The sequence below is a fragment of the Oenanthe melanoleuca genome, chromosome 25, assembly GCF_029582105.1.
Source record: "Oenanthe melanoleuca isolate GR-GAL-2019-014 chromosome 25, OMel1.0, whole genome shotgun sequence".
Taxonomy (NCBI): Eukaryota; Metazoa; Chordata; class Aves; order Passeriformes; family Muscicapidae; genus Oenanthe; species Oenanthe melanoleuca.
The window spans coordinates 808,835-819,267 of record NC_079358.1 but is presented as its reverse complement, the minus strand read 5'-3'; the positions used below and the strand labels follow the sequence as shown (position 1 = coordinate 819,267).

General features: G+C 55.1%; 1 protein-coding gene across 2 annotated transcripts; it reads right to left on the bottom strand.

The window, feature by feature from the left end:
- Window positions 1-2,913: 2,913 nt before the first annotated feature.
- On the bottom strand, window positions 2,914-10,301 carry LOC130262600 (death-associated protein kinase 2-like). 2 transcript variants are annotated; one of them, XM_056509920.1, is made up of 14 exons: window positions 10,289-10,301; window positions 7,749-7,819; window positions 7,531-7,608; window positions 7,168-7,271; window positions 6,486-6,707; window positions 6,264-6,402; window positions 6,018-6,147; window positions 5,885-5,933; window positions 5,756-5,782; window positions 5,493-5,645; window positions 4,226-4,271; window positions 4,063-4,152; window positions 3,870-3,953; window positions 2,914-3,231 (listed from the first exon to the last, which is right to left on the bottom strand). In XM_056509920.1, the coding sequence occupies exons 2-14, from the start codon at window positions 7,815-7,817 to the stop codon at window positions 3,151-3,153; spliced, it is 1,272 nt and encodes a 423-aa protein (XP_056365895.1). In that variant the 5' UTR covers window positions 7,818-7,819; window positions 10,289-10,301; the 3' UTR covers window positions 2,914-3,150. The 2 variants fall into 2 exon arrangements, with proteins under 2 accessions (XP_056365895.1, XP_056365896.1); XM_056509921.1 differs by having other exon boundaries at window positions 6,486-6,512.
- Window positions 10,302-10,433: the final 132 nt, after the last annotated feature.

Below are 10,433 nucleotides of genomic sequence, written 5' to 3'. Positions count from 1 at the left end.
GAAATTCTGAGAGTTCTAAACTTGGATTCCCCAGGTTTCTGGGCCCAGAATTCCAAGGGTTTGGATCATAAAATTCCCAGGATTCTGGGGCTGGAATTCCCAGGATTTTCAGGCTGGAATTCCCAAAGTTTGGGGCTAAAATTCCCAGGATTTTCAGGCTGAAATTCTGAGAGTTTTAAGCTTGCAATCCCCAGGTTTTTGGGGCCAGAATTCCAAGGGTATGGGTCATAAAATTCCCAGGATTTTGGGGCTGAAATTCCCAGGATTTTCAGGCTGGGATTCCCAGGATTTTGGGACTGGAATTCTCAAGATTTTGAGGCTGAATTTCCCAAGATTTGGGGCTAAAATTCCCAGGATTTTCAGGCTGAAATTTTGAGAGTTCTAAACCTGGAATCCCCAGGTTTTTGAACCAGAATTCCAAGGGTTTGGGTCACAAAATTCCCAGAATTTGGGGGCTGAAATACTCAGGATTTTGGGGCTAAAATTCCCAGGATTTTTAGGGTGAAATTCTGAGAGTTCTAAACTTGGAATCCCCAGGTTTTTGAGCCAGAATTCCAAGGGTTTGGGTCACAAAATTCCCAGAATTTGGGGGCTGAAATACTCAGGATTTTGGGGCTAAAATTCCCAGGATTTTCAGGCTGAAATACTCAGGATTTTGGGGCTAAAATTCCCAGGATTTTTAGGGTGAAATTCTGAGAGTTCTAAACTTGGAATCCCCAGGTTTTTGGGGCCAGAATTCCAAGGGTTTGGGTCACAAAATTCCCAGAATTTGGGGGCTGAAATACTCAGGATTTTGGGGCTAAAATTCCCAGGATTTTCAGGCTGAAATTCTGAGAGTTCTAAACTTGGAATCCCCAGGTTTTTGAGCCAGAATTCCAAGGGTTTGGGTCACAAAATTCCCAGAATTTGGGGGCTGAAATACTCAGGATTTTGGGGCTAAAATTCCCAGGATTTTCAGGCTGAAATTCTGAGAGTTCTAAACTTGGAATCCCCAGGTTTCTGGGCCCAGAATTCCAAGGGTTTGGGTCATAAAATTCCCAGAATTTGGGGGCTGAAATACTCAGGATTTTGGGGCTAAAATTCCCAGGATTTTTAGGGTGAAATTCTGAGAGTTCTAAACTTGGAATCCCCAGGTTTTTGGGGCCAGAATTCCAAGGGTTTGGGTCATAAAATTCCCAGGATTTTGGGGCTGGAATTCCCAGATTTTGGGGCAGGAATTCCCAGGATTTTGGGACTGAAATTCGCAGGATTTTCAGGCTGAAATTCTGAGAGCTCTAAGCTTGGAATCCCCAGGTTTTTGGGGCCAGAATTCCAATAGTTTGGGTCATAAAATTCCCAGGATTTGAGGCTGGGATTCCCAAGGTTTGGGGCTAAAATTCCCAGGATTTTCAGACTGAAATTCTGAGAGCTCTAAGCTTGGAATCCCCAGGGTTTTGGGGCCAGAATTCCAAGGGTTTGGGACATAAAATTCCCAGGATTTTGGGGCTGGAATTCCCAGGATTTTCAGGCTGGAATTCCCAGGATTTTGGGACTGGAATTCTCAAGATTTTGAGGCTGAAATTCCCAAGATTTGGGGCTAAAATTCGCAGGATTTTCAGGCTGAAATTCTGAGAGTTCTAAACTTGGAATCCCCAGGTTTCTGGGCCCAGAATTCCAAGGGTTTGGGTCATAAAATTCCAGGATTTTGGGGCTGAAATTCCCAGGATTTTCAGGCTGAAATTCCCAAGGTTTGGGGCTAAAATTCCCAGGATTTTCAGGCTGAAATTCTGAGAGTTCTAAGCTTGGAATCCCCAGGTTTCTGGGGCCAGAATTCCAAGGGTTTGGGTCACAAAATTCCCAGAATTTGGGGGCTGAAATACTCAGGATTTTGGGGCTAAAATTCCCAGGATTTTTAGGGTGAAATTCTGAGAGTTCTAAACTTGGAATCCCCAGGTTTTTGGGGCCAGAATTCCAAGGGTTTGGGTCACAAAATTCCCAGAATTTGGGGGCTGAAATACTCAGGATTTTGGGGCTAAAATTCCCAGGATTTTCAGGCTGAAATTCTGAGAGTTCTAAGCTTGCAATTCCCAGGTTTTTGAGGCCAGAATTCCAAGGGTTTGGGTCATAAAATTCCCAGGATTTTGGGGCTGCAGTTCCCAAGGAGGTGGGGGGGGGGGTTTTCTCTCTGCCCCTCCTGCCCAAAAGCGGGGTCTGCAGAACTGGGGGGCAAATTGAGACAGGGAACCCCTGGAGAGCTTCGCCTCAGGGTTTGTCTCGCAGGAATTACCGGGCAGCCCCCACCCCAAGCACCCCCCACCCCTCTCCCACGCACTTACTCTCGGAGGGAGCCCACACGGGGGGCAGCGGGAGGTGGCCGAGGACCAGCAGCATCACCCCCAGCCTCGGGGCACCCGTCCCCATCCTCATCGGGACCCCCGGGGCCCCGTCCCGGTCCCACCTCGGGTTCTGGTGCTCCGTGACCGGACGGTGCCCGGGGAACCCACGGACGCTGCGGCCCCTTCGCTTCTTCTGTTTTCGGCTGCCGCACACAAAATATTTAGCCTGACAACTGTCAGGGCCAGGGCCAGGGCATGTTTGGGAAATAGAGAGGGGGAAAACAGGGCGGCCCCCCCGCGCTGCAGTGGGTGGGAAGGAAGTGCTGCCTCCTGCCTCAGTTTCCCCAGCCAGAGCAGGAGGATCCGAGTTGTTCTGGCAAGGGGACGCCAGGAAAGCAGCCAACAAACCACAGGGACCCCCCAGAGCAGCACAGAAGGGACAATTTAAGGGTCACTCTGCCCCACAGGGTGAAATCTGGGGTGTCAGGAGCGCACGGCTTTGGGGTTCCCCCAGATCGGCAGCGCTATTGAGGGAGGAAGCTGCGGGCACCCAGCACCTGCCTGGCTGTGAAGGGGAAGGAGTAGCAGGACAAGAGGATAGAGGAGGAGGAGGTGACATTTATTTTTTTCATTAGGACAAAGCAGTGAGGAGGGGGGTCCCAGCTCCGGGGCAGCAAAATCTGGGGGCAGGAGCGGCGTGCTGATGTCCCAGTGACCCTCCAACACCACGGAACTGGGAGATCTGGGACTGGACACCGCCCCTACCCCCTCGGATGGGGCGATGAGGGGACCCCAAATGCTCCCCTCGCAGGGTCCTGTGTTTTTTGGGAGGGGCTCAGGAGCAGCTGCTTCTCCGCCGGCGCAGCAGAGCCGTGTGGGGGCTGCTCTCCTCCTCTTGGTCACTCTCACAGCAGCGCTGGGGGCACAGGGGGGGGGGCTGCAGGGCAGGGGCAGGGCTTCCCCCACAGAGAGAACCCCCAAAGGAGAGGGCTGTGGAGACAACCCTCGCTGCACAGCACCCCATTCTATTCCATGCCTCTATCCCTGGGGTATCTCCCCATTCTTCCCTCATCTCATCCCAGCCATGCTCTGCCCCTCCTGCCCAAAACAGGGAGCCTGCAGCATAGAGGGTACTGGATTGGGGAGAAACTGAGACAGACACCCCCCAGATCCCTTCTGCCCCCCTCCCAGCCCGTGCTGGGTGGGATCTGGGGGCTCATCTCATCCCACCCATGCTCTGCCCCTCCTGCCCAAAACAAGGGGCCTGCAGCACAGAGGGCACTGCCATGGGGAGAAATGGGGAGAAACTGAGACAGACCCCCCCAAATCCCCTCTGTCCCCCCCTCCCAGCCCGTGCTGGGTGGGATCTGGGGCTCCTGTGGGTTCATCTCATCCCACCCATGCTCTGCCCTTCCTGCCCAAAACAGGGGGCCTGTAGTATAGAGGGCACTGCCATGGGGAGAAATGGGGAAAAACTGAGACAGACCCCCCACAAATCCCTTCTGCCCCCCTCCCAGCCCGTGCTGGGTGGGATCTGGGGCTCCTGGGGCTCACCAGCTCCTCCTCCTCCTTGCCCAGGTGGCAGAGCAGCCGCGAGCGGCACAGCCGGTTGCAGGCGGACACTGTGTTGTACGAGAGCTGGGGGACAGCAGGGGAGGGGGTCGGAGGTGGGGGTCGCTCCCACATCTCTGGGATGGAGCCCATCCTGAGCTCCCCAGGGCGCTCGGGGGTGGTGGGACCCGTTCACCTTCCACTTCCTCAGCGCGTTGAACTTGCGGAAGTTTCTCATGTTGATGGAGGAGCGGCTCCGGCTCAGCGCCTGCTTCCTGCTCAGGGGCTGCGGGGACAGGGACAGGGCAGTGCCACCGTGTCCCCACCCCGCCCCCAGGGGCTCTGCCAGCACCTCTCACCTTGATCCAGGGGTGCGCCAGGCACTCGGCCGCTGTCATGCGCCGCCTGCGGCACAAAGGGACACTCTGGGGATGGGGGCCCGGCCCCACACACCCACCGTGGGGATGGTGGGGACACAGAGGGCACCAGGTGGAAGTGGGGATGATGGGGATGGGGATGGAGATGGGAAATAGAGATGGGGGGGAGACAGGGATGGGTTGGAGATGGAGATGGGGATGTTGGAGGTGAGGATGGGGATGATAAAGATGAGAATGATGAAGATGGGGATGGGGATTTTGGAGATGGAGATAGATGGGGATGGGGATGGAGACTTGGAGATGATGAAGATGAGGATGGGGATGAAGATGGGGACGATGAAGATGGGGATGGGATATTGGAGGTGAGGATGGGGATGTTAGAGGTGAGGATGGGGATGATGAAGATGGGAATGGGGTGAAGATGGGGATGATGAAGATGGGAATGGGAATGATGAAGATGAGGATGGGGATGTTGGAGGTGAGGATGAAGATGAGGATATTGGAGGTGAGGATGGGGATGATGAAGATGAGAATGATGAAGATGAGGATGATGAAGATGAGGATGGGATGTTGGAGGTGAGGATGGGGATGATGAAGATGAGGACGATGAAGATGAGGATGGGATGTTGGAGGTGAGGATGGGGATGATGAAGATGAGGATGATGAAGATGAGAATGGGGATGTTGGAGGTGAGGATGGGGATGATGAAGATGAGGATGATGAAGATGAGAATGATGAAGATGAGAATGGGGATGTTGGAGGTGAGGATGGGGATGATGAAGATGAGGATGATGAAGATGAGAATGATGAAGATGAGGATGGGATGTTGGAGGTGAGGATGGGGATGATGAAGATGAGGATGGGATGTTGGAGGTGAGGATGGGGATGATGAAGATGAGGATGATGAAGATGAGGATGGGATGTTGGAGGTGAGGATGGGGATGATGAAGATGAGGATGATGAAGATGAGAATGGGGATGTTGGAGGTGAGGATAGGGATGATGGAGATGGGAATGATGAAGATGAGGATGATGAAGATGAGGATGGGATGTTGGAGGTGAGGATGGGGATGATGAAGATGAGGATGATGAAGATGAGGATGGGATGTTGGAGGTGAGGATGGGGATGATGAAGATGAGGATGATGAAGATGAGGATGGGATGTTGGAGGTGAGGATGAGGATGATGAAGATGAGGATGGGATGCTGGAGGAGGGGGCAGACATCGGAAGGGAGGAGCATGGGGCTCACTGTGGCTCCTGCAGCAGCAGCTGGCGGATGAAGTCCTTGGCCATCTCCGAGGTCTGGCTGAAGCAGCGCTCCTCGAACTCGTAGGCACCGGCCACGACGTTGGAGAGGGTCTCAGCATCCGTCTCACCCTGGAAGGGGGACAGGCCACTGAGCCTGCGGGGACACAACAGAGCTGCTGAGTGCCAGGACAGCACTGGCTCGGCCTCCCCAGCACCCGCAGTGCCTCAGTTTCCCCAGCCACAGGCAGCACTGCCCATACTCACAGAATGTAGGTGATGACTCCAATGCTCCTGAAAGGAGGAGATGGGGGTCAGGCCACGCTCTGTGGCACCCAGGGGTGTCCCTCCCCACCCCCCAGCTCAGCCTGCTGCCCCCAAATCCTGACTGCTCACCACATGTCAGTCGCGGGGCTCAGTGGCTCATAATTGATCACTTCAGGAGCTGGGGGCAAACACAGAGCCAGGGTGGGACATCCTGCCACCTCCCTCCCCTGCTGTGGCCCCCCAGGGACCCCCAGGAATGTACCAATGTACTGGGGGGTCCCACAGAGGCTCTTGAAGGTGGTACCATCCTCCAGCTGCTGGGCCAGCCCAAAGTCGATGATCTTGATCCAGGGCTTGGGGACATCCTTCTCCTGCAGCATGATGTTCTCGGGCTGTGGAACAGGGGGATGACAAAGGGGTGAGAGCAGCAGCCTGGGGAGCTGAGAGGAACGGGACCAGGGCTCTGGCAGGATCCCCAGGGAGTGAGGATGGGGGTCCCCACGGGCACCTTGAGGTCGAAGTGGGCGATGAGGCGAGCGTGAAGATACTGCACCCCACTCAGGATCTGCCCCAGGAACTCGATGGCCTCCTCCTCTGACAGCATCTCCTTCTGGGCAATGAAATCAAAGAGCTCCCCACCGCTGATCCTGCACGGGGTGGGCGCAGGGGAGCTCGGCCACCTCCAGCACACGGCACAGAAAAGGGGGTCCCCCCTCAGCACCCCACTCACAGCTCCAGGACGAGCACCACTTCAGCTCTGCCGGAGAACAGGTCGTGGAGCCGCATGATGTTGGGGTGGTGGAGCCGGCGGAGGATGGCGACTTCGCGCTCCACCTGCGCCCGCTCCCGGCCCCGGCGGCTGCCCCGGCCCCGCCGCGTCCTCACCAGCTTGGCGGCGTAGAGAGCGCCGGTGCTGCGCTCACGGCACAGCCGCACCACGCCGAAGTGGCCGCTGCAGCGAGAGCCGGGCTGGGGCGTGACCCACCCTGGGGACATCGCAGAGATCCGGGCACCCCTGGGGCCCTGGTGGGGCTGGGATCCGTCCTGTACCCCACTGAACCTGCCCGGATCCCTGCCTGGATCCCTGCCCGGATCCCTGCTCACCTGGGATGGATCCCACTCACCTGCACAGATCCCTGCCCAGATCCCTGCTCACCTGGGATGGATCCCACTCACCTGCACAGATCCCTACCTGGATCCCTGCTCACCTGGGATGGGTCCCACTCACCTGCACAGATCCCTGCCCGGATCCCTGCTCACCTGGGGTGGGTCCCACCTGCCCAGATCCCTACCTGGATCCCTGCTCACCTGGGGTGGATCCCACTCACCTGCACAGATCCCTGCCCGGATCCCTGCTCACCTGGGATGGATCCCACTCACCTGCCCAGATCCCTGCCCAGATCCCAGCTCACCTGCCCAGCTTCTCCAGCAGCTCATACACGTCTTCCACGCTGCCTGGCCTCGGGCTGGCTGCCAGGCTCTCACTCCCCACATCCTCCCTGGGCTCAGCCACATCCTGTGGGGCAGCACCAGGACCCGGCTCAGTCCCTGTGACAGACCTGGGGGTGCAGGGACCCCAATTCCCCTGGAGCACAGAACCCCCCAGCACACCTGGGGGTGCAGGGACCCCCATTCCTGGAGCACAGAACCCCCCAGCAGATTTTAAGAGAAATTCCCCAGTGCCCATCTGAGCTCAGGCCCTGCCCAGTTTTTCCAGTTCACACTAAATTCTTCAGAACATGGAGATTTTGGAGACTTTGACCCCTTGAAAGGACCTGCAGGAGCTGCTCAGGGGGCTTGGAAATGGTGCAGGAAGAGAGGGGGTCACAGCAGCCTCCTCCTCCTTCACTGTGCTGGGGTGTAAAATACAGAGAAAACACAATATATGGTTTTTTTTTTAAAAATAGATGAAAACAGCACTGTGAGCTCAGCCATGAGAGCCCTGGCCAGGCACTCCCAGTGCCCCCCACACCCCCCCACAGCCCTGGCTCACCTGGGGGCTGTCAGGGGCACCCCTCTGCCCCCCCTCAGCTGGGACCCCTGCCCGGCCACCCTCGGCCATCCCTGCGAAGAGAACAGCCCCAGGGTGAGGAGGGGCTGCGCTGGGGCTGCTCAGCAGCTCCTGGGGTTTTTTGGAAGCTGCCAGGAGCCTCCCCCATGCCCAAGGGAGACAGTGACGCTGCTTTGGGGTAACAGAGTGACAAAGGGAGAAAGGTGACAGCGCAGAATGGTTGTGGGAGGAGAGAAGGGAAATTCTGGGAAAGGAAGGGAAATTCTGGGAAGTTCCAGGAAAGAAATTCTGAGGAAGGAAGGGAAGTTCTGGGAAGTTCCAGGAAGGGAAGTTCTGAGAAAGGAAGGGACGTTTCAGGGAAGAGAAGGGAAGGGGACAGAGGGGAAGGGAAGGGAAGGGAAGGGAAGGGAAGGGAAGGGAAGGGAAGGGAAGGGAAGGGAAGGGAAGGGAAGGGAAGGGAAGGGAAGGGAAGGGAAGGGAAGGGAAGGGAAGGGAAGGGAAGGGAAGGGAAGGGAAGGGAAGGGAAGGGAAGGGAAGGGAAGGGAAGGGAAGGGAAGGGAAGGGAAGGGAAGGGAAGGGAAGGGAAGAGAAGAGAAGGGAAGAGAAGAGAAGAGAAGAGAAGAGAAGAGAAGAGAAGAGAAGAGAAGAGAAGAGAAGAGAAGAGAAGAGAAGAGAAGAGAAGAGAAGAGAAGAGAAGAGAAGAGAAGAGAAGAGAAGAGAAGAGAAGAGAAGAGAAGAGAAGAGAAGAGAAGAGAAGAGAAGAGAAGAGAAGAGAAGAGAAGAGAAGAGAAGAGAAGAGAAGAGAAGAGAAGAGAAGCTGCCTGGGGCCCCACTCCCATCTCCTTCTGCTGCAGGAGGGAGGAGGCAGAGCATGAAGATAGTTGAGAAGACATTTCTAAGGTTTTACTTTTCATTATCCTGCTCTGATTCGATTAGTAATAAACGCAATTAATTTCCCCCAGCTGAGTGTGTTTTGCTGATGACATTAACGGGTGAGTGAGCCCTCCCTGCCCTAATCCCCACCCAGGAGCCCTTTGTTCTGTGCAAAGTGACAGGGAGGCACCTGAGGAGGGGACAGGCACCTGCCTGCAGCTGGCACTTTGCAAACAGAACAGTAATTATTGGAAATAGAACAGTAATTAATTATTGGCAACAACCGAACCGACTTGGATTTGGCACTGGGTGGAACTTGCAAACAACAATATTCAAGCAATGTGTGTTTGGTCTGAGAGAAGGAAGAAGGGAAAAGAAAAGAAGGAAATGAGAGAGAAGGAAAGGAAAGGGAAAAGGGGAAAGGAAAGGAAAGGAAAAGGGGAAAGGAAAGGAAAGGAAAAGGGGAAAGGAAAGGAAAGGAAAAGGGGAAAGGAAAGGAAAGGAAAAGGGGAAAGGAAAAGAAAGGAAAAGGGGAAAGGAAAAGAAAGGAAAAGGGGAAAGGAAAAGAAAGGAAAGGAAAGGAAAGGAAAAGGGGAAAGGAAAGGAAAAGGGGAAAGGAAAGGAAAAGGGGAAAGGAAAGGAAAAGGGGAAAGGAAAGGAAAAGGGGAAAGGAAAGGAAAAGGGGAAAGGAAAGGAAAAGGGGAAAGGAAAGGAAAAGGGGAAAGGAAAGGAAAAGGGGAAAGGAAAGGAAAAGGGGAAAGGAAAGGAAAAGGGGAAAGGAAAGGAAAAGGGGAAAGGAAAGGAAAAGGGGAAAGGAAAGGAAAAGGGGAAAGGAAAGGAAAAGGGGAAAGGAAAGGAAAAGGGGAAAGGAAAGGAAAAGGGGAAAGGAAAGGAAAAGGGGAAAGGAAAGGAAAAGGGGAAAGGAAAGGAAAAGGGGAAAGGAAAGGAAAAGGGGAAAGGAAAGGAAAAGGGGAAAGGAAAGGAAAAGGGGAAAGGAAAGGAAAAGGGGAAAAGGAAAGGAAAAGGGGAAAAGGAAAGGAAAAGGGGAAAAGGAAAGGAAAAGGGGAAAAGGAAAGGAAAAGGGGAAAAGGAAAGGAAAAGGGGAAAAGGAAAGGAAAAGGGGAAAAGGAAAGGAAAAGGGGAAAAGGAAAGGAAAAGGGGAAAAGGAAAGGAAAAGGGGAAAAGGAAAGGAAAAGGGGAAAAGGAAAGGAAAAGGGGAAAGGAAAGGAAAGGAAAAAGGGAAAAGGAAAGGAAAGGAATCCCCTGGCCCAGCCCAGAGCTGGCTGGGTGCACGGGGGTGGCTGCAGCTGCAGCCTGGCCAGCATCCCCAGGCATGTGACACGTCCGTGGGGGGACAGCGTGTCTGTTTGTCCATCCCTGGGGATGTCTGCCTTGCCAGACACCCCCTTGCACGGTGCTGCTTTTGAAAGGAAGGAAACTGAGGCACGGGTGGGAGAAATGGAATTCCTGTGCAGAACTGGACCCACGGGGGTGTGGGGGGCACAGTGTCCCACCCACCAGTGAAACCAGCCTGGCCTCAGCACTGACTGATAGAAAAGGAGCTCCCAGGTCAGCAGAAGCTCTGTTGGACCCCAAACCCCCCCAAAGCGCAGCACCCCCAAGGCTGGCAGGTCACGGGGACCCCTCACCTGCAGCTGCAGCGTGGCAGTGCCAGGCTCTGCCTCACAGCACTCCCGGGAGCTCCAGCAGCACCCCCAGCTCCGAGCAGAGACAAAAACGGCCTTTGAGGAGCAGCTGTGCTGGTTCCAGCCCCAGCTCCTCCAGGAGTGGCCC